Below are 23285 nucleotides of genomic sequence, written 5' to 3'. Positions count from 1 at the left end.
ATAAAACAATATGCTTGAATATTACTAGGATATTGTATATTATTTTATTATTATATGCTTGTCCTGCAGGAATGCCAATCGGTTCATCCCATCTCTATGTAAAGTGTTTGGGTCCAAAGTGAAATCAGATCAGGTGACTCCTCTGCTTCAGGCTTTAGACTTCACTGTCACACTGAGAGGAAAATTACCCAGCAGCACCTGCAGATCTGTGGGGAGAGTTCTGGGTCTTTCACCCTCAAAACTAAACCTGACTCTAAAGCCAAAAGCCATTTCTGTCAGAGGAACCAGACTGCTCTTCAGACACATCAGACACCTGCAGAAGCTGAGGTCTGAGATACATCATCTGCACTCACTGTTTACATCATAACTGTTTTTGATTAACACATCCTGGAATCTGTAATGTGAATGTTCCTCATGATCTTCGATTTTGTTTTTGACAGTCTGGAAGACAAAATGTTAGTGAAGATGGTCAGAGTGCTGAGGTCATGTCCTGTTTTACTGAACACAGAGGAGCTTTCACTGGTCACTAAAGACTCAAAGCTGAATTCCTCTCATATCCTGAGCAGATTGACGTCTCTCCTGAGTCTGCTGTCTGTCCAGTGTTTGGATCTTACCAAGTGTACCAAGTCTCTGTCTCTCACATCACTGTTGGGTCTCCAAGAACCTCTGTCTATCAGGTCTGTGTTCAGCTCTGTGTTTTAGTTCATGTTTTGTCACTAAATGAGATGTTTCACAAGACCTGTTCTGTCTGTGTGTTCAGGTTCTCTAAAGAAACTCTTCAGCAGCTGGTTTCAGTGGTGTATGAAGCACAGGATGGTAAACTGACACGCTGCTTTCTGAAGAAGGTGTCTAAGGATCTGACTTCCTGTTCACTGACCTGGGAAGTGATTCATTACCTGCTGCAACATCAAGCTCTGAATTTAAAGCTGGACTTCAGGAAGAGCAAAATCACCTGTGAAATCAGACAACTGTTACCCTGGTTGGGCACAATTCAGCTGAAAAGGTAAAATAATCAAATTAGTTCTGTTTAGCTCAGCTTTAAGCAAAGTAAGATACGTGATTAACATGAATTCAAGAGATGTTCCCTATTAAACCTACAATATAAATTACACACTGTCATACCTCAGATGTGAATTTTCAAAAAGAAAATTGCATTAAAAATGTTTGTTGCTGTAATGGTTCATGAAACTGATCTTATTCTCCACAGGTTGAGCCCCAGCTTTACTCTGTCCATCATTATGGAGATTTATGAGACTCGTTTTCCTCAGTATGTGTCCGGTCTCATGAGTTCAGCAGGGAATGACATCAGCCTGAATGGCCGAGTGTTGGACTCTGTTCACTGCGCTGCTCTGCGCTTCACTCTGCAGCACTGCAACACTGTCAAACTCAATCTGCTCTGGACCTCCATACCATCGGAGGAGCTAGAGAGCTTTTTGCCTTTACTCTGCAGAGTCACACAGCTCAGGTTTACTGATAGAACAGCACTGATATCACATTAAACATGTCTGTTCTGTTGTGTGTGTTTGTTAACAGTATCTGTGTGTGTTAGTGTTGACAGGCTGCTGTTACTGAAGCTGCTTCATTGCTGCAGTTCCTCTGATCTCCAGCAGGAGGCAGCAGATGTTCTTCTCTCTGCTCTTCACCACAGACTGGACTTCTCCTGCTGCTCTTCTCTGGATTTAACAGACACACAGGAAAACCAGGAGCATTTGAAACTAACTGAAGAAGACTGTAGAATAATCTCATCTGTGCTTCAGAAAACTCCAAGCATTGTGAAGTTGATCTTACAGGACTGTGAGCTCTCTGAGGAGGCCCTGAAACAACTTTGGCCAATCCTGCCTCAAGTCCAGCTGAAGTAAGACATCTGACAGATCAATTTCATTGCTAATATTACAAAGTGCATTAATTTATCTCACGTTCATGTTTATCGTTGTGTTCTTCCTCTCATCAGTTGTAGTAAAGCTCTGCTACTGCAGTTTCTGGCTTGTGTTAGTAAAGATGGATCTCAGAGAGGCTCTTTGAGGAGCGCTGAGGCTCTTTCACAGGCTTTGGGAGGAGAGATGGACCTCAGTCACACTCAGATGAACCCGAGAGCTTGTGAACAGCTGGCACTGTTTCTGGAATATTCTGAAGGACTGACAGAACTGGATCTCAGTCACTGCAAACTCACTGATCTCTGCGTGGAGCCGCTGCTGCCACATCTGCACAAAACCCAGACTCTGGAGTGAGTTACACAGACACGTCAGGAATAGAGAGACAAAACACTGTATTCAGACTTGTTTGCCTCATGTTTCTGTTGAAACTTTTCATCTCATGTCTTCTTACAGCCTGAGTCACAATAATATCACAGATGAATCAGCAAAGAGGATCCACAGTATCGTCTGCACTCACAGCAATCTTCAGACTGTACGGTGAGTGTGTGTGTGTGTGTGTGTGTGTGTGTGAGCTGTGTTTTATTAGTGTTGGTCTATTAACCCTCTATGAAATTTACTTTTAGTGACTACACAATGGATAAATAATTTGCATTTTATGTTAATAAAATCATATGGCTCTGTTTAATCCAAGTCTCAAATTTTGTAATCTAGAATAGTTTCATTACAATAATGTAAAAAATTATAATAAATACAGTTAAGTCTGTGTATCTAAAATGCATATTTAAAATGACATTTTAAATTTAAATGACAGTGTTTAATTGTAGAATACATGTTTTGCAGAGCTTTACTTTACACTTGGATGACTGAACACATTTGATATTACTCATCATTTTTGAGAGATGTAGATGAACTGAAACACATCAGTTGATTTGTATATCATGTTGTTATCAATTTTGTCTTTGCAGACTCTTCGGAAACAAAATCAGTGAAAGAAAGCAATTCACCAGAGACAAGCGATTTGAAATATGGTGAAGATCCTGGGCCAGAACCTTAATGATTTAACATTAGGAGGGTGTTTGATTTATGATTAAACAAACTTTGCAAAGCACTTAACAGTGTTCTGTGTAGAAGTTTATTTTTATGAATAATTAAAAATTATAGCTTTATGTTTGAACCAGATTTATATAAATGAAATGTTTATTATATTACAAAGCTATGATGATGTATATTTTGCAGTGTTTTAGGCAAGAGTTATGGTTTTGATTTGTCTTCACTGGCTACAATTAACCGCTCACAACAAGTTCAAGACAGCCACAGGCTCCTCACCCTCTTAACCGTGGATGTTGACTGGAACAAATATTTCTGTTTTATATTCTTCTAGACAACGTTTAGAGCTTTTAGAGAATGTTTAATGCTTTGTATTGTTAGCACTGCATTGATTCTCAGGATAAATATATTTGTTATACTCCTGAATTTTATTTTGCCTTGGTTGAAAGTATCAGCTAAATGAAAGAATACTCCAGTAATCAGTCTCTTTTAATACATGTAATCGAGCTGTAAGAAAGATGTGGATTTTATTATTATGGTTAAGATTTTCATACTGTCTATTTATCTCTTTATATATATTTTTTTTCTCGAAGCCGTTTGCAATAAGGTTTTAATGAATTTAAAGCAATTTTACATAGCCTTTAACCATTACTAATTCTACAAGTGTAATTATGCCAGACTGAGTTTTGAGAAAGACAAGAATCAGAATCAGAATCAGAATGAGCTTTATTGCCAGGTATGTTTACACATACGAGGAATTTGTTTTCGTGACAGAAGCTCCGCAGTACAACAGAATGACAGCGACAGAACATAAAACACATAATAAAAGAATAAAAAATACAAATATGTAGACAGTGAATGACAATATACAAATGACAATTGTAGGCAGGTATATTACAAAGTGAAGTTATGTATGTACATATATATTGTGTGCAAAATTTAAGTGTATACTAAGTATGTGTGTTAGATAAATAAAGTGTGTGTGTATATAAATATAAAGTGTAGTGTGTTCGCCATTATTGTCAGCTGTTCATAAGATGGATTGCCTGAGGGAAGAAACTGGTCCTGTGTCTGGTCGTTCTAGTGCTCAGTGCTCTGTAGCGTCGACCAGATGGCAACAGTTCAAAGAGGGAGTGTGCTGGATGTGAGGGGTCCAGAGTGATTTTGACAGCTTTTTCTCACTCTGGATAAGTACAGTTCTTGAATAGATGGGAGAGTTGAACCGATGATTCGCTCAGCAGTCCGGACTACCCTCTGTAGTCTTCTGAGGTCAGATTTAGAAGCTGAGCTGAACCAGACAGTTACTGAAGTGCAGAGGATGGATTCAATGATGGTGGAGTAGAACTGTTTCAGCAGCTCCTGTGGCAGGTTAAACTTCCTCAGCTGGCGAAGAAAGTACAACCTCTTCTGGGCCTTTTTTACGATGGAGTCAATGTGAATGTCCCACTTCAGGTCCTGAGAGATGGTGGTTCCCAGGAACCTGAATGACTCCACTGCAGTCACAGGGCTGTTCATGATGGTGAGTGGGGGGAGTGCAGGGGGGTTTCTCCTGAAGTCCACGATCATCTCCACTGTTTTGAGGGTGTTAAGCTCCAGGTTGTTGAGACTGCACCAGACAGCCAGCTCTTTTACCTCCTGTCTGTAAGCAGACTCGTCACCGTCCTGAATGAGGCCGATGAGTGTGGTGTCATCTGCAAACTTCAGGAGCTTGACAGAGGGGTCCTTAGATGTGCAATCGTTGGTGTACAGGGAGAAGAGCAGTGGGGAGAGGACACAGCCCTGGGGAGCTCCGGTGCTGATTGTACGGGTGCTGGATGTGTATTTTCCCAGCCTCACTAGCTGCTGCCTGTCTGTCAGGAAGCTGTTGATCCACTGACAGACGGAGGTGGGCACGGAGAGCTGATTTAGTTTGGGCAGGAGGAGGTTTGGGATGATCGTGTTGAAGGCCGAGCTGAAGTCCACAAACAGGATCCTCACATAAGTCCCCGGTCTGTCTAGGTGTTGCAGAACATAATGCAGTCCAATGTTTACTGCATCGTCCACAGACCTGTTTGCTCTGTAGGCAAACTGAAGAGGATCCAGCAAGGGCCCAGTGATGTCCTTCAGGTGGGCCAGCACCAGTTTTTCAAATGACTTCATGACTACAGACGTTAGAGCCACAGGCCTGTAGTCATTTAGTCCTGTAATTTTGGGTTTCTTAGGGATGGGGATGATGGTGGAACGTTTGAGGCATGAAGGGACTTCGCACAGCTCCAGCGATCTGTTGAAGATCTGTGTGAAGATGGGGGCCAGCTGGTCAGCACAGGATTTCAGACAGGCTGGTGTTACACAATCTGGGCCTGGTGCTTTTTTCCTTTTCTGCTTCCGGAAGACCTGGCGCACCGCATCCTCGCTGATCTGAATGGCAGGTGTGGGGGAGAGGGGGGATGCAGGAGGTGAGAATGGTGAGAGTGCTTGATTGGAGAGGTGTTCAGGATGGGTTGCAGGAGCTGTTAATGGTGTGAACGGTAGTTTGGAGAGGCATTTGGGGCTGGTTGCAGGAGTTGTGAAGGGTGTGAATGGTTTTGTGGGGAGGCGTTCAGGGCAGGTGATGGGTGTTCTTTCAAACCTGCAGTAAAACTCGTTCAGATCGTCTGCCAGTCGTTGATTCTCTACGGTGCTGGGGGGTGGTGTCTTGTAATTGGTGATCTTCTTTAGACTTTTCCACACTGATGCGGAGTCGTTGGAAGTGAACTGAGTCCTTATTTTTTCAGAATAATTCCTCTTTGCCACTTTGATCTCCTTTTCCAATGTGTATTTAGCCTGTTTATACAAGACATTGTCCCCCTTCACGTAAGCATCTTCTTTGGCCTGACGGAGCTGTCTGAGTTTTGCAGTGAACCACGGTTTGTCATTATTGTAAATTAGTTGCGTCTTTGTAGGAATACACATATCCTCACAGAAACTGATGTATGATGTTACGGTCTCTGTGAGTTCATCCAGATCGGTGGCAGCAGCTTCAAAAACACTCCAATCAGTGAGGTCAAAACAAGATTGTAAATCCTGCTCTGCTTCATTAGTCCATCTTTTTACAGTCCTTGATACAGGTTTAGCTGATTTTAGTTTCTGCCTGTAGGACGGTATAAGATGAACCAGAAGGTGATCAGAACGTCCCAAAGCTGCTCGTGGAACAGAGTGAAATGCATCCTTTATTGTGGTGTAACAGTGATCCAATATATTACTGTCTCTTGTGGGACATGTAACATGCTGTCTGTATTTTGGCAGTTCACGGGAGAGATTGTCTTTATTAAAGTCCCCGAGAATGATTAAAACAGAGTCCGGGTGTTGTTGTTCTGTCTCTGTAATCTGATCAGCGAGTTTCTGTAAAGCTGAGCTCACGTGCGCTTGCGGATGGATGTAAACACTGACCAGAATGAACGAGTGAAACTCCTGCGGCGAATAGAACGGCTTGCAGTTAATGAAGAGTGTTTCGAGATTTGAGCAGCACGTCTTCTTTAACACAGTTACATCTGTACACCACCGTTCATTGATGTAAAAGCATGTCCCGCCGCCGCGCGATTTCCCAGTGGATTCTGATTCGCGATCCGCTCTGAACAGATGAAAGCCCGGCAGATGGAGCGCGCTGTCCGGTATGGTGTCATTCAGCCAGGTTTCCGTGAAACACAGAGCTGCAGAGTGTGTGAAATCCTTATTAGTCCGAGAAAGCAGAAGGAGTTCGTCCGTTTTGTTGGGTAGAGAACGGAGATTTGCCAGATGGATGCTAGGCAACGGCGTTCGAAATCCGCGCTTCCTGAGTCTGACGAGCGCTCCCGCTCGCTTCCCCCGTCTGCGCGTCCTGAAGCGCTTGATCAGCGCCGCCGCTCCTCCGATAACAACGTTCACTAAAACATCTGAATAATTGAAATCCGGGAAAACATCTTGTGGTGCGTTCTGCCGAATGTTCAGCAGTTCTTCCCTGGTGAAACTGATGGCAGGAATATAACTTAAGACAGGACAAACTAACAAAAACACAAAAACATATGCGGAGCTCGTCACGGAGGCAGCCATCCTGTATCGGCGCCAGCGATGAACCTCAGCGATGAAGTATTATTATTCAATAAAAACTGCTTAATATTTAGGCTACCTGTACTTCATCTCCTCAGCCTCAATTTAAATTTTTTTTTTAAAGATGTCATGATGTTCCCCAGTGTTTACCCTTAAAGATGACATATTATGCCCCTTTTTACATCATGTAATATAAGTCTCTGGTGCCCCTAGAATGTGTCTGTGAAGTTATCAGCTCAAAATACGCTTTTTATACATTTATTATATCATTTTGAAAATGCCTATTGATGTTCTTTAAATGCAAATGAACTGCTACTCCCCGCCCCCTTATCCAGAATAGAGCTGCTAAAACATCTGTTTTGGTTCTGATATTATCATGTTTATCATGCTGAAATCATGCGTTTTAAGCCATATTACGCCTGTTTCACACATACTCTGTCTGCTGTTCGTATGTGTTGCGTATTTTTTTACGCACCCATGTGAACAGATTCCAGCGTTCACACTGCACGCTGTCAATGCGTTCCAGGAGCAGTGCAGCGATCGTTTACGTACAGAGTCTATTTTTGCTGTGCTGCATGTGCTGAATTAAAGTGACAGTGCATTGTTCGCGGTAAAAATGAACATGGATTGACACGAAAATGCAGTCATTTCACAATAAATATATACTAATTAAAGCCCACTGTGTTTCACACGCAACACATGGGTTTTGGCTAGATTTAAAACAAGAAAAAGAGCAACTTTAGAGAAACAAGGCAACATTATATATGCACTTTTATAGAGGCAGAAAAACAAAGTTATTTAAGACCCGTTTGATTGCCTGTAATAAAGATTTACATGCAAAAGGCACGAGAGTCGACTGTTTCTGTCAGTGGTGAGTTTTAATTTTAAATGTTTGTGATATCCTAACAAGAAAAGTAGGCTAATGTTGTGTTTAAATGTGTTGCAGCTTGTTTCAGCAACTTATTATAAAAACCTAGCTGTCAAATGCATGAGTAAAACGTTGTTTATATTTTAATTTAAATATGTCTATGAAAGATTGTTACTGTCCAGTGATGAAAGAGTTTCACAATGCTGAAAAAGCTTTTTGAAATATATATATATATATATATATATATATATATATATATATATATATATATATATATATATATATATATTTACATGATTTGATATATATATATATATATATATATATATATATATATATATATATATATATATATATATATATATATATATAAATCTCATTTTATTTATTTGTGAGTTTTATATTTTTTTGTGAAACTCTTTACATTTATTTGTGAATTTGATATATTTTTGTGAATCTCGTTACATTTATTTGTGGATCATAATCTATTTATTTGGAATAATGCAACAATTCTAACCCCATACTTTTTCCTCACAAAAAAAAAAAGTACATACTTTTAGGTCGTAGTATGTAGGCGAATTGGGACTCTGTGTGTTTCTGTCAGACGCGTCCGATTAGTGAACCGAGGAGCTGATGTTACTGCGCATGTGTGATTCAGCGTGAAGCAGACTGACACACAGGGCGTCTGAACTGAACTGATTCTTTTGGTAATTGATTCTGAACTGATTCTTTGCTACTTTTTGAGTGCATGCATTACTCATCTGGGATATTGGTTTGTTTAAACTCAGAGGGAGTTTCAGCCACATTAAAAAAGTGAACAGCTTAAGTCATTTGTGGATTAATGCGTATTAGAAATGCGAATCGTTTAAAACGATTCAATTCGATTTGATGAACTGAATGATTTGTTCGCAAACCGGATATCCAGACTGCTTTGATTTTAACTCTCTCACAACAGACACGGAAGAGAAGACAATGCTGAATAAAGTCGTCGTTTTTGCCATTTTTGGACCAAAATGTATTTTCGATGCTTCAAAAAATTCCAACTGACCCTCTGATGTCACATGGACTACTTTGATGATGTTTTTCTTACCTTTCTGGACATGGACAATATAGCTTACACACAGTGACAGTTTCAATGGAGGGACTGAGAGCTCTCGGACTAAATCTAAAATATCTTAAACTGTGTTCCGAAGATAAAAGGAGGTCTTACATGTTTGGAACAGCATACACTTTTGGAACACCACACTCATCGGCCTCATTCAGGACGCTGACGAGTCTGCTTACAGACAGGAGGTAAAAGAGCTGGCTGTCTGGTGCAGTCTCAACAACCTGGAGCTGAACACGCTCAAAACAGTGGAGATGATCGTGGTCTTCAGGAGAAACTCCCCCCACTCACCATCATGAACAGCCCTGTGACTGCAGTGGAGTCATTCAGGTTCCTGGGAACCACAATCTCTCAGGACCTGAAGTGGGACATTCACATTGACTCCATCGTGAAAAAGGCCCAGCAGAGGTTGTACTTCCTTCGCCAGCTGAGGAAGTTTAACCTGCCACAGGAGCTGCTGAAACAGTTCTACTCCACCATCATTGAATCCATCCTCTGCACTTTAGTAACTGTCTGGTTCAGCTCAGCTTCTAAATCTGACCTCAGAAGACTACAGAGAGTAGTCCGGACTGCTGAGCGAATCATCGGTTCAACTCTCCCATCTATTCAAGAACTGTACTTATCCAGAGTGAGAAAAAGGGCTGTCAAAATCACTCTGGACCCCTCACATCCAGCACACACCCTCTTTGAACTGTTGCCATCTGGTCGACGCTACAGAGCACTGAGCACTAGAACGACCAGACACAGGACCAGTTTCTTCCCTCAGGCAATCCATCTTATGAACAGCTTATAATAACGGCGGACACACTACACTTTATATTTATATACACACACACTTTATTTATCTAACACACATACTTAGTATACACTTAAATTTTGCACACAATATATATGTACATACATAACTTCACTTTGTAATATACCTGCCTACAATTGTCATTTGTATTGTCATTCACTGTCTACATATTTGTATTTTATTCTTTTGTTATGTGTTTTATGTTCTGTCGCTGTCATTCTGTTGTACTGCGGAGCTTCTGTCACGAAAACAAATTTCTCGTATGTGTAAACATACCTGGCAATAAAGCTCATTCTGATTCTGATAATACTTTCACTTAAATAAAATTGAAAAAGGAGTACTTTTACTGGAGTAATATTTTATTATATGTATCTGTATTATATGTGTATTTTATGATATGTATAAGTACTTGATTTGTGTATTTCGTCCACCACTGTTAAACTATATATGTCCACTATTGGGAATTGGAATACAATATTTTGCGTGGCTCGTTGGTCTAGGGGTATGATTCTCGCTTAGGGTGCGAGAGGTCCCGGGTTCAAATCCCGGACGAGCCCAACTTCTAGTTTTCTTTTTCTCGTTCTTTACAAAATGAGAAAACCAAAGCGGTAGTATGATTATGCTGACAAAATACGTGGTAAATAAAACATGACCCCGACGTGATTTGAACACGCAACCTTCTGATCTGGAGTCAGACGCGCTACCGTTGCGCCACGAGGTCTCGGGTCCGCAGCCTGGACGAGCCTAAATCGCAAATGGCAAATGGAGCCCATGGCAAAATACTTCCTCGAAACCACAGTATGGAACAAGGCAGAGCAGCATGCGCGAGTCTGGTTGTATAGAGTCTAACTTTAGCAATCACTATTCTAAATCTAGTCTTGAATCTACAGAACAAAACAAACACTGGCCCGTACGGGGATCGAACCCGCGACCTTGGCGTTATTAGCACCACGCTCTAACCAACTGAGCTAACCGGCCGTGGAACACTGGCCGGAAAATGTCATTTCAAAAACTTACATTATTACATTACTCACATTTGCTTTTAAAAAATGTAATATATCTACCCATCTAAATGACCAATCACGTTATCGTATAAATATTAACACTATTTATCTTAATTGGTAAATGTTAAGTAACCCAGCCATAAACGCCTTTAATAATTTTCTATATTTAAATTGAGGCAGTACTATATGTCACTCCAGCAGATGTTGAGTTGTAAATCAAGTATCAAATGTGATGTAGACGATTTCTTTTTAATGCACTTACACAGCTGTGATTTCCCCCCCCCCCCCCCCCGCCAGATGTCAGTAGAGCCACTCGCCTGAACTATTTCTTAGCACAATGCTTATTTATTAGAAAGCTTAAATGTTTTTGTTGTTGTTGTTTTTATTTTCAAGTTGACTTGAACCTGAGGTTCAGTGCAATTATAATTTTTTACAGATTAGAGTATATTAAAATCTTCTCTTTTGGTTTATTGCACAACCTAATGTCAATTTTTTGACTTATCTCCATTGAACAATATTCAAAATTCCTTATAATACAGTGATAAGTTTTATAATGTCACCCAGCATGTTTTTACTAGCTGTGACACTTGCTTATTGTCTCTATATGAAATCAAATCAATCATATCTTTCCATCTAAAATAGTTTTGTGTATAAACTTCTCTGCTTATCTGAATTTAGTGGATTATTCTCACGTGACCTGCAAAGTTGACTAGATATTTATATGTACATATCACTTTCATTTTTATCTGCAAGAGAGCCTTTTGTTTAAGCAAAACTGTTATAAAATATCAGTTTCTAAAGTTTTTTAAAGAAGTGATTTCCAATACACTGTAAGTGAAAGTACACTGTAAGTCACCTGGTCTCAGTCACATGCTCACGTTTCAAGACCTCACCATCCTAAACGCTCCTCTGATAATATTTGAACTGCTCATGTTTTTGAGAGTAAAAGATGTCTGTGAAGAGCTGGAAAAGAGGAAGTGGCCTGTTGTTGTCTGTTCTGCAGCTGCAAAGCCTGAGCTTCAGGAAACAACTTGTGTGAAACTACCAAGAAATCGGTCTGTAATCTGCTGTTAATTTCAACATCACATTCTCGGTCAAATCTTCATATTCATTTACCAGAATATTCAGACACATATAGTAACTATACTAAAGCTTTTGCAATAATTTAAACATCACAAAGTGCCTGGTACCCTTTACATCATTCATAGAATTCCTGATGAATAAAGTCAAGTTTTACCCCACATTTTTTCACCTCACTGAATATCAATACGTCACATTAGAGATATTAAAAAAGTTATGTCAAAACTTAAACTGAGCAGAAATGAAGATATCTTACAGAAAGCAGGTATTTGTCATTTATTAGACGAATTGAGACGGGGATGACAAGCTCTCAACATTCAAGATTTATTTTCATTAACAATAAATTACCTTTTTACAAAATGAAATGGAACAATTATTTGGCAACAACTCTGTACACGCGAGGTTTTCATATGAACATGCACACAAATATAAAAACACCTACTTCAGACGAGCAGCAAGACTCGTCTCTCATGAAGATTACATTCTGTCTTTGGAAAGATTGTTAAACCACATCTAACCATATGCAACATAATAAAGTGACAAAAGCATTTATTTCTAGGTAAATAGATGTTTTTGACCTAGCTAGCTATATGACATGTAAGCAACAACTAAATTTACTGCTAATGTTACAACTTCTCTAATTTTAAATAAGGTCCTGTTCACACATAATCTCTTAATAATAATTTACCAGTAAAGACTATAAGTGTGTGAAATGGGCAATTGATAATATCTAAATATGTGTCCTCCAAATGTAATAAAACAGAATTTGTGAGTGATGAAAAATTCTTAGCAATTAGAGATTAAACAAACCTGTTTATGTATATATTATATAGGGCTATAACATGCATCTATAGTGGCTACACAGTGGTATTAAAGATGATTAATGGTGCATAATCTTAAGAGACATTTTACAAATAATGCATTCAGATTTGTTAAACTCACAATGCGCTGAATCTCCACACATTAGTATCCTTACTATTACAACCAATGTGTCAAGAAACTGCAGTCTTAATATAAATTATAAATAATTTTAATAATGTATTAATGCCGATATTCAAGATTTCAGTGTTTACAAAATCAGTTTGTTAGAATGTAATCTTAAACGATCTTGGGATTTCGTCTGGGCTTCAAAATGACTAGAAATAGCCCTGAATAAGCCACATCACTGAGCATTTTTACTTTGAGTATAAGTTACCATGTTGCATCTGGTTAGGACACAGTTGTCGTACTGGTTTAACAACATTACTCTCTTGTGTGTAGTGTTTTGTGTAGGAAAACATTGTTTAATGTTCATGCAGAACGTGCAAAAAATGTCTCAGTGTCCTTCATCTGCAGTTTTTACCTTCATGTTCCCCCCAAAAAAAAAAAAAATGCATAAAAAATGCCAGATCTGTACATTAGATCAACTTTGTTCTTTATCTCGCTCTTATTTTCGTTTTGTCCTTCAAGTGGATGGGAGGAGAATGAGCTCCCCAGGGTACAGTACATCCTCATTGTCCTCCGAGGTTAGTCTAAAAACACAAACCTGTATTGTCAGTAAGGTGTGACCACGCACGCTAATACATTCCTTTTCCAGAGAAGCATTACGACTTTACAAAAGTCCTGACGTAGCATTTGTTTTCCTTCCTCATATGTGCCAGCTTCAGAAAAGTGCGTGGTCCTTGTTTGAGGCTGCGGAAGTTGAAATCCTTCTTGCTAACATTTAGTTAGGCTTGTATGGAAGCAGCGATTCAAAAACACAAGTGCTTATAGTGCAAGAGCTGTTCCACAACCCTGTCGAGTCCTCAGTGTGACGCCGGACATGTCAATTAAACACCATTCAATAAAACACTGGAGTCAGGAATTTGGAGAATGAATGGTTGTGGTGGTTATGCGATGCTCTTTCTTGTTCTTAATCTACAGGTCGGTCCAGGTGGGAGTATACTGGGGACTTTTGGCAGGGCGGCATGCCCTGGCGGTGGCTCTGGCCCCCTGCACTCCTTCCTGTGCCTGCTGGATCCTCTGACACTCTTTAAGGTTCTGAGCCCGAACTTCTTCGCTCATGATCTTCTCCACCACGCGGCTGGGGAACCAGCCTCGCTCGCCATCATGCAACCTTTCACCCAACATCCAGCCTGAGGCCGAGCAAAGAATATGATATGAAAGTTCAGAGAGAAGAAAAACAGGAAGGCCATGTCACAAAAATAGTAAAACAGAACAGATGAAAAGAATCAAGAATGCGAGAGACACACGTTCATGCAAATGACAACAGATGATGCAGAAATGAAAACCCTGATAAAGCTGCATGGCTTACCACAAGTCTTTTATTTAATGTAAACACTGACTTATTTTTAAGGATGTGTAATGTGTGTCGATGTGTTTGTGTTCTCTTACCATCATCAGTGCACTCCAGAATGTGCAGCACATCAGCCATTTCTACAGAGAGCTCATCAGGTTCCTGGGAGGAGTACGACTGGATGCACTGAACCTGTGCAGAATCTGACATGCACCAGAAAAACAATAAATCATACTGCACACGGATACACACCAATTCAACGAATGAAAATAAAGTACAATTTGACGTTACATTATTTATTTATTAATATTATAAATAAATAATATTATATTATTAGAAAATAAAAATGTAATATTTTATTATTATTTTTAAATACTATTTATGATTTTTTTATTATGATATAATTTTATTTAAATTTATATATATATATATATATATATATATATATATATATATATATATATATATATATATATTATATTTTTTTATAAATATAATTATTATATTTACTATTAGATCATTTTCTATTGTTATAAATAAAATTAACATTATATGCTATATTATTTACTGCATAATATTAGAATTGTTTTTTAAATGGTTTATTATTATATTATTGATTTTACTTTAAATAAAATAAAATATTTTATATCATTTATATCACTTATTTAGGGGGAAATAGGACAGCAAAAGATGATAAATAGAGATGGAACAGGACTGAGAAATAGGATTTTGGACCAATTACAGAGCTAAATATGATGACAGAAATAGAAACTGCCTAATTATGACAAACAGAGCTGGGATTTATCTTGTGTGATTCAGACACCAGACATAACCCATTTTTACATTTAGCAGCTTGAGCTTTTATCCAAACCAATGTGCATTCAAGCTACAGCTTTATGTTTCTTTAGAATCAAATGTGATTTATGTGATGTACCTGGTTGGCTAGTGCTGGTCGAGAGGAATCTCGTACGTCGGTTTGGAGTCAAAGCATATATCCAGCGCAGTTTATCACTTCTGTAAACATTCAGAGCACCATTAGTGCAAAAAATAAGTATATATACTGTAATTTCTGTGATACTGATTTAGGACTGTATTCTCACATGGTTTCTGTCTTGAGCATGTAGCTGACTTCTCTGTCCTCCTGGTTCTCCAGCAGTTTCAGCACAAACACACAGGCCAGCATCTGACCCTGATCCTCCAGGTCTTCAGTCCTCAGCATGGAGCGACTGCAGGAGTCCAGAACCTGGTACTTCTCTCCACTGAAACACACACACACAAACACATATACAATAAAATATTCAGCAAAAACAAACATAATAGCTAAAAAAACATGCTCATTGGAGTGTAAGACTTATATCAGTCAGGTACATTATTATGACTATATTTAGCCATTTTAGAGCAATTTCAGCATTCATATTTCAATAATTAATAACAGCAAACCATTAACGAACAATAAAGTATTTCTATATGTTTGAAAAATTTTAATACTTTTTTTAAATAACGCTAGTGTCCACACCATTAGATAAAATAATTCTGCTCAACATAAGCTGAAAAGAAAGGCACTAATTTAACTCATAACAGAATGAAACAAAGCAAAGAAAATTTAATAATAGAATAATTAAGAATAATTAATTACAATTTATATTGTATTATTGTTAATATTATTTAATGTTATAAACAATATTATTGTATTATTGTTAGACTATCTTAATATTATAAAATATATATATATATATATATATATATATATATATATATATATATATATATATATATATATATATACATGTGTGTGTGTGTACATAATTATAATACTTGTATGTATTTTAAATATAATTAAATATTTTCATGTGATTTATTATTAAATTATTTAAAAAGAACAATATAATAAATTATATTCTGATTTGCTTGAACTGTATATATATATATATATATATATATATGTGTGTGTACATAATTATAATACTTGTATGTATTTTAAATATAATTAAATATTTTCATGTGATTTATTATTAAATTATTTAAAAAGAACAATATAATAAATTATATTCTGATTTGCTTGAACTGTATATATATATATATATATATGTGTGTGTACATAATTATAATACTTGTATGTATTTTAAATATAATTAAATATTTTCATGTGATTTATTATTAAATTATTTAAAAATAACAATAAAATAAATTATATTCTGATTTGCTTGAACTGTTATTATTCTGATTGGCTGTCAATGTTTACATTGTTCATCAGCTAAAAAAAAAAGATTCAATGGTATCATTCCTCTGTGTTATGCTATCTCTATTGTTATAATAACAAAGTTATCCGAATGTTTTATTTAATTTCCACAGTTCTGTGTAATAAACTAATTTGCTGTCAGTAAATTGTAGTGTATGTTAATCAAAATGTCTCTTGATTTCCACATTGGCATTGACCAACTGATGACATCACGTGAAGTGATGATGTCACAGACCTGGAGGTGCGTTTGGTGATGAGCAGCAGGTTATTGAACAGGAACAGGTAGATGGGGTGGTAGAGCTTGCGGCTGCGCATGGTCCTGGTGCTCTTGGGTCCGGACATCTGCTGCACCTCTCCCTTCTTCAGGAGCCAGCGAGAGTGAGAGATCACCGGCACCGACTGCAAACAAGAGAACACGACTGCACTTAATGGGTCTATAAAGATGTAAGGGTTTCACGCTTTCACGAGACATGAGTAAAGACTGCTTACTAACAATTAAAGGGATTATTCACACTAAAATTAATTTCATTTACTCAACATCATAACGTTGCAATCTCAAACAACTATTTTACGTAAAACCAAAAAAAAGGACATGTTTACATTGCTCATTTTTATAGCATGAAAATGCATGGCAATGATTTATGAATGTATCATAATTGAAAGAGATACATCAAGTTTAAGTCCAAAAATGCAAATAAAAGCTGAAAAATTAAAAAATGTAAAGTCGGCAACACGAAAGCTCCAAAAGTAACAAAAAATGTATTATTTAAAAAACTATCACATAGCGTATGTGACGTTTCGAGCACACAGGCTCTTCATCAGACAAATTAACAACACTAATGTACCAATCTTTTTGGTCCTACCTCCAAGTGATCAAAATTCACATGAAAAAAACATTACAAACAAGTAACGTTGAATTAAATGTGAAATTTTGAAATTGAAAGACTGAAATTGTATTTTCTTGTAAGATATACATTTTAAACATTTTTATTATTAAATAATTTTCCCCAGCCTATTAAAATTTTTTAGGGCTTTTTTGTATTTTTTCGACACTTGACAGTTGTCACTATTTAATGTCATTCTATGGAAAATAGGAAGAGGAAGAAAGCCCAGGGGTTTGGAATGACATGAATATATGAAATTTTGGGGTAAACTGTTCCTTTTAGTACAGCAGAAGAGTGCATTCAGGGTTATGGCACAACATCTTTAATCTTGTAGTACCTTCGACTTGAATTCAAGTGTTTTCTCGATGCTGATCAGCTCTTCAGTGCGACTCATCTTCCTCACTCCTTCATTACACTCCTTCACAATCTGAGAGAGACAAACACACACACACACACACACACACACATCTGCATTAATATCTCCACATGTGGGGATTTCCCATTCACTTCTATTTTGATAAGAACTAATTATAAGTGCTCTACACTAACCCACATGTTCACCCAAACCTTCAAATACAACTTTCCGTATTTTTAGATACAAATTAGATTAAATTAAAACTAATTTCCTTGTGGAAACATCTCCCGCTCATCAGGTTTTATGATCTCATAACAATTAGAAAAACACACTCCCACACACAAGAACAAGTCGGACTAAATGACACTTTTAAGTTTCAATCTAACTTGGAGTTCAACAAATCTTTATAAGTGAGCAAACTGCAGATGACCTCTGGGGCATAAACATAATCAGTTTTTATTGAGAGCCACTGTCTTGATTGTGTTAATAATATATCAGAATCATAAGTTTGATCAGTCAAAAGATTTTGCCTCTTCATCGAATTCATAAAATAGAAAGTGTTGTAAAGACATGTACTAAACAACCACAGTACCACACCAAAATAGCAGCATCCCTAGTTATAGGTAGTCAGGCGTCTGTACACATGCCTTTCTATTTAGTGTATGCTATTTTATCAACTTGTGGTAAATGATGCACTTTTAGTTGTTAATTATTTTGCAGGAGCATATAGTGGTGAATTAATGTAGCGATTATGTATTTTCTGTAAACAAACCACAACAAAGCACCACATGGATTCATTTTTCCATTATGATTGTTGCCACAACAACAAATAATTTGAGTCAGGGAACCTGAATAGCAGTTGAATCACGATAACCTTAATTCCGAAATGACGTAAATGCAGCAATAATCGCTTTAAAATGTTTAAAGAAAATAATTAAGAACAAAAGCAGGATTCGACCTCACAGCTGTTAAAGCCAGAGACTAAAGGAGTGGCGCGGTAACCTTGGTACCACGATCAACAGGGTGAGACGTGCTTGACAGGTGAAAGTCCAGAGACAATGAGACACTGATAACAGCTCATAACCACACCCTGGAATCAACACACACACACACACTTACCCTTTCCAACTCTTGATGAGCTAAAATTGCAGTCTTTTCTCTTTCAGAATTCTCCTCCACCTTCTTCAGAATATTCTGGAACAAAAAAGTAGCAGTTTTGATAAACAGATAGACACACTTATGCTACAGAGATAATTCTAAGACATTTGATTGGCTGACTCATTACCTACAAAAGTTAGTCGAGACTTCTAATTGGCTGACGCTTTACCTGAACAAGTAGTTTGAGTCGTGTGATTCGCTGGAAGGGGAGGATGAGGAAGGAGGTAAACGAGAGGCCCTTCACTTTCGGCTGATTCTCCAACAAGGACATATTCTCTCGAAAAAGTGCATTTTCTTGTCTGAAAAACACAGACGTTTATGTATTAGTGTGTGCAAATATAGCCTGTGATTGTAAAACAAAGAGGCAGTAATAGGCAAGTTACACAAAAAGTAGAAAAAAAGGTTTTTGACATACTGTCAAAACACAACTAGCATAGTATTTAAGAGAGTTTGCATTTATTAGGCAAGTAAAGTTACCTACATCCGAGCTGCAAACAAGCACATAGATCATTATACACAATGTTGTCCCTTAAACCTTGATTTACTTAAAATAAGTGACTCTTGAAAATGAATGAATCGTTCTTTCCTGATTCACTGAAAAGAACTGATTCAAACGATTTCTGAATCAGACACTTGTTTTGATTCTAATCAGCCAAATGACTATACAAACATCTGTATTGCTGAAATAATCATGTTTATTTATATTATTTAGTTGATTTGAACAAACTCTTTTTCTACTTGGATGCATTACTACTTTGTCGCTACTTTTACATAATGATTCAAATCATGTGGTTTGTTGTGGAAAGATGTGCTCTCTTTAACCTGGCAGACAACATGGTTTTATTTAATTGCTGTCAGATGAAACTGCTTTGCCTATTGCTGTTAGATTATACAATGTAAAAATCATAAATGTTGCCATCCAGATTAGTCATATTAAACTGCATTCAGTTCACAACCAAACCTAAAACTGCAACGAAGTTGGAAATGATTATGGTTTATATAATAACCAAGTAACTCAACATAGATATTCATTCAATGTATACACAGATTGCACTGTTAGATACATTATTCTGTGTAGTGTGCTTCTGATCTGTGATAAATTACAGCATATTGACTCTGATTTTGCCAAAAGTACTAGGTCATTCTGTGCAAAACAGACATTTTGGGTAGTGTGAATAGCATACTATACTGCAGAGATAACATGACCAGCATTTTAGCATGAAATACAGCATTTTACATTATATACATAGCCTGATATTTCACACAGATCTTTGACAAATATTTGCAGTTTAGCCTCGTTTCCAGCAGGTGGCATATAAGTAAAGTGGCTAAGAATGAAGTTTAGCAATGCACTTTGATTGCACAAGAGAAATGGAGTTTGGACAGCAGCATTTGCTTTAAACTTCCTATTCTTAATTTTGCATATACTGGTTAAATATACAATAGGTTTAATTGTTATAAATCTAAATATAATTAGTATTTAGTAAGAAATTGCCTCTAGGACAACACAAAGAACTTGAAATGAATTTAACATTTGGATGGAAGATGGAAGATTGTTTATGTGGTTAGAGTTAATCTTTATGAACCTGTGTGGGTTAAAAACAACAAAACATCAGTTTCTGGTGCACAATCTGTTGTTATGAACATAATGCACACACAGACTGGATTTAACCATAAACTGTATAAAAACAGGTTTTAACCCTAATCTGAAAAGGAACGGAAAGCGCTGAAACTCACAGAATGTCTCAAGAGCTTTGCACGACTCACAAACACACAAATGAAAGCACCTACACAAACCCTAACACAACACATCAGAAGCCAGCGAGGACTGAAGCCTCAGGCTAGAATCCAGGTACAGCCTTTTTTAATTTGTACAGGTAAGACATTTTCTTACAGTATTCGTCTGTAGTTCTTCTCCTGGTACGCCTGGTTGATGACGTAACTGATGAAGACTTGGAAGTGCTTAACGGCGTGAGTGTGAACAATGTCGCACACGTCTGAGATCAGGATGGACTCTTCGATCCTGTGTTCCAGATCCATGAGGAACCTGAGGAAAGTATGAGGTCATCACCGTTAGACAACAATATTATGGCTATGTGACATTTTGTATACGCAATTGAGACATGTACTTCAGTGGCAATGGGGAAAGTATATACTGTTTACATATTGTTAATGTGTGCATGTAAGTGTTAGCATCCAGATAATATATGCACATAAAACAAGCTGAACTGAAAAAGCTTGCATGGGCAACAACTTTAAAAATCCACTATCATTAGTTTACATCTGGCCAATTTTGTTTAATGTCACTAGTGATGCAGAAATTAAACATGTTTCTTTACAGAAACTTTAGCTTGAGCTCATTAGCTTAGCTGTAGACCAACTAACAAATCAATCTTGTATTCCAATGTTCGCTGTACAAGAGCAGGTTTGGAAGGGCCGAGCTCTTCCTGACTCATGCACATGAATCATAAATTAATAGGTGGATTTTTATGTTGTAAAGCTAGCTGACTGGAATTAAATTGCACCAACACTTTAATTTTAGCCTGTGGGCAATAATGAGTATCAGTGTGACTTGAAGGGAGTTTCACTTCTGAAATATGATTGCAGCAAGATTATGTGAAGTTTATTAATACTGACTGCTTTGTGAGATTAAACTAGTTATGGCTACATAGGAAATTAGAAGGCTATTTATTAGATTAGTAAAAGCAGATATAATAATATGTGACCACACACAGAAAAAGCAACTATTTTTAATAAAATGTATTTTAAAAAAAATATTTAAAATAAAAATAAATTACTAAACAAATTATTAACTAATAATAAATACTTTACTAGTTTTTATTTGAAATACATAAATTACTAAAATAATAATAATAATAATAATATTTATCAAAAATTATTAATATTTTTCCCCCAGATTTACCCTGATATATGTTTATCTTTATATATATATATACACATATATATATATATATATATAATGATATATATAATGTGTTTTCAAAATATATATTTAGGACATATATTTTGAATTACATAATTAAATGATCACTGTTAACAATTGACTGATTATTATCTGATAAACTGATTAATCCCATAGGTTTCCCCACAAACACACCTCTCGCTTGCCTTCATGATGTCCTCAATGTTGGAGAACAGGAAGTGCATGTCAGACTGACTCAGGGTGTTGACAAGCAGAGGGTTTCGTAGAAAGTGGGTCTCCAGCAGCTCCAGGCTTTTGTAGTACGATGCCTCAGAGGTCACCAGTTCAAACATGGCCTACAGAAAGAGCCAGAGACACATTCAATTATCAAAGTTTGTGGTCGATACAGTTTAGATTTTTTTTTTAGCATTTTATTCAGCAAGAATGCATTGAATTGATTAAAACTGTCAGTAAAAACGTTTGTAATGTTTCAAATAAATGCTGTTCATGACACAGTCCTGAGGAAATGCAACAAGGTTTCAGCAAAATATATTAAGCAGCACAGCTGTTTTCAACTGATAATAATAAGAAATGTTTCTTGAGCAGCAAATCAGCATATTAGAATACTTTATGAAGGATCATGTGACACTGAAGAGTAATGATGTTGAAAATGTGGCTTTGCATCACAGCAATAAATTATTTTTTAAAATACACTCAAACAGAAAATATTGTATTTTTATACACTGGTCAATACGAAGCATGTGTCCCACCTCCTGCAGTGTGATCTCCTTTGACTCCAGCGTCTTCAGTAGTCCACTGTCCTTCACAGCCTCCAAGTTTTGCCAGAGGCTCAGTGACTGCATGCTGTTCCTCAGCTGTAGCTGTAAAGCAGGCGCAGCCGTGACCCCTGACCCCGCAGCCGGAAGCCCATCTCTCTGTCGACGCTGCTCGATCTCCTGCTGTTTAGAGGTGTCGCGGTACTCTTGATACAAGACATCTGCGCACAAACACATTATAGCACAGAATGATGATTCGGAACAATATTTTTCACACATTGTGATCTTTTAACAGCACACTGTAGTAAATACCGTGCATGTTTCTCATTCACATTTCTAAACAATCAATATGGCAGCATGAGCCTCTTATGAATTGACTGAGTTCAACTTGAGTTTGTTTCAAACTTGCAAAGCACAGCTGGTCGATAAGAAGTCACTTTAAGGCAAGTCAGTGTTGCCATGCATGCTATTTTCTATATAAAGATGCATACATATATAATGCAGTGGGTTTTTTTGTATTATGGGTATACGATCATAAAATGCATTCATATTTTAAATTAATTTTTATTTTATATAATCTGTTTTCTTTTTAATTTTAATTGAATTTTTAGTCCATTTTTATTATTTTAGCTTTTATTTGTTTTATTTTTAATTTTAGTAGTTTTAACTTAATTTACTTCAACTTATTTTATTTCAGTTATGTGCCAAGAAAACATGAACCGAGTGAGATCCCGATCTGGAATTCACTTAGCAGTCTCTACCTGTCTGAGCATCTACATGATAACAGCATGTGTACACTGCATATGTGTGTGTGTGTGTGTGTGTGTGTGTGTGTGTGTGTGTGTGTGTGCGCGTGT

The 23285-nt window shown here is 37.1% G+C and overlaps 2 protein-coding genes and 3 non-coding genes across 12 annotated transcripts in view; 2 read left to right on the top strand and 3 right to left on the bottom strand.

Moving 5' to 3' along the window:
• Positions 1 to 3339, top strand: part of LOC113058720 (uncharacterized) — a 37319-nt gene extending 33980 nt beyond the window's left edge. For all 6 annotated transcript variants that reach the window (XM_026226880.1, XM_026226883.1, XM_026226877.1 and 3 more), the window contains 8 exons: positions 70 to 327; positions 441 to 677; positions 761 to 1003; positions 1208 to 1465; positions 1550 to 1855; positions 1952 to 2224; positions 2328 to 2411; positions 2840 to 3339. In XM_026226880.1, coding sequence (XP_026082665.1) covers positions 70 to 327; positions 441 to 677; positions 761 to 1003; positions 1208 to 1465; positions 1550 to 1855; positions 1952 to 2224; positions 2328 to 2411; positions 2840 to 2906 — 1726 coding nt within the window. In that variant the 3' untranslated portion in view covers positions 2907 to 3339. The remainder of the gene's footprint in view (positions 1 to 69; positions 328 to 440; positions 678 to 760; positions 1004 to 1207; positions 1466 to 1549; positions 1856 to 1951; positions 2225 to 2327; positions 2412 to 2839) is intronic.
• A 6880-nt stretch (positions 3340 to 10219) lies between these two features.
• trnap-agg (transfer RNA proline (anticodon AGG)) lies at positions 10220 to 10291 on the top strand. The gene has a single exon. It is a non-coding gene; the product is annotated as a tRNA-Pro (tRNA).
• Positions 10292 to 10383: 92 nt separating this feature from the next.
• On the bottom strand, positions 10384 to 10455 carry trnaw-cca (transfer RNA tryptophan (anticodon CCA)). Its single transcript has one exon. It is a non-coding gene; the product is annotated as a tRNA-Trp (tRNA).
• A 183-nt stretch (positions 10456 to 10638) lies between these two features.
• trnai-aau (transfer RNA isoleucine (anticodon AAU)) lies at positions 10639 to 10712 on the bottom strand. Its single transcript has one exon. It is a non-coding gene; the product is annotated as a tRNA-Ile (tRNA).
• A 1370-nt stretch (positions 10713 to 12082) lies between these two features.
• LOC113058718 (ephexin-1-like) overlaps positions 12083 to 23285 on the bottom strand; it is a 30919-nt gene continuing 19716 nt past the window's right edge. For all 3 annotated transcript variants that reach the window (XM_026226875.1, XM_026226874.1, XM_026226873.1), the window contains exons 5-15: positions 22423 to 22649; positions 21848 to 22008; positions 20624 to 20776; positions 18899 to 19028; positions 18691 to 18765; positions 17554 to 17643; positions 16568 to 16731; positions 15194 to 15352; positions 15028 to 15107; positions 14192 to 14296; positions 12083 to 13932 (exon numbers count right to left, since the gene is read on the bottom strand). In XM_026226875.1, the coding sequence (XP_026082660.1) occupies positions 13715 to 13932; positions 14192 to 14296; positions 15028 to 15107; positions 15194 to 15352; positions 16568 to 16731; positions 17554 to 17643; positions 18691 to 18765; positions 18899 to 19028; positions 20624 to 20776; positions 21848 to 22008; positions 22423 to 22649 (1562 nt within the window). In that variant the 3' untranslated portion in view covers positions 12083 to 13714. The remainder of the gene's footprint in view (positions 13933 to 14191; positions 14297 to 15027; positions 15108 to 15193; positions 15353 to 16567; positions 16732 to 17553; positions 17644 to 18690; positions 18766 to 18898; positions 19029 to 20623; positions 20777 to 21847; positions 22009 to 22422; positions 22650 to 23285) is intronic.

The sequence above is a fragment of the Carassius auratus genome, chromosome 40 (genome assembly GCF_003368295.1).
Source record: "Carassius auratus strain Wakin chromosome 40, ASM336829v1, whole genome shotgun sequence".
Classification (NCBI taxonomy): domain Eukaryota; kingdom Metazoa; phylum Chordata; class Actinopteri; order Cypriniformes; family Cyprinidae; genus Carassius; species Carassius auratus.
The sequence above is the reverse complement of the archived record's forward strand: the minus strand, read 5'-3'. Positions and strand labels throughout refer to the sequence as shown.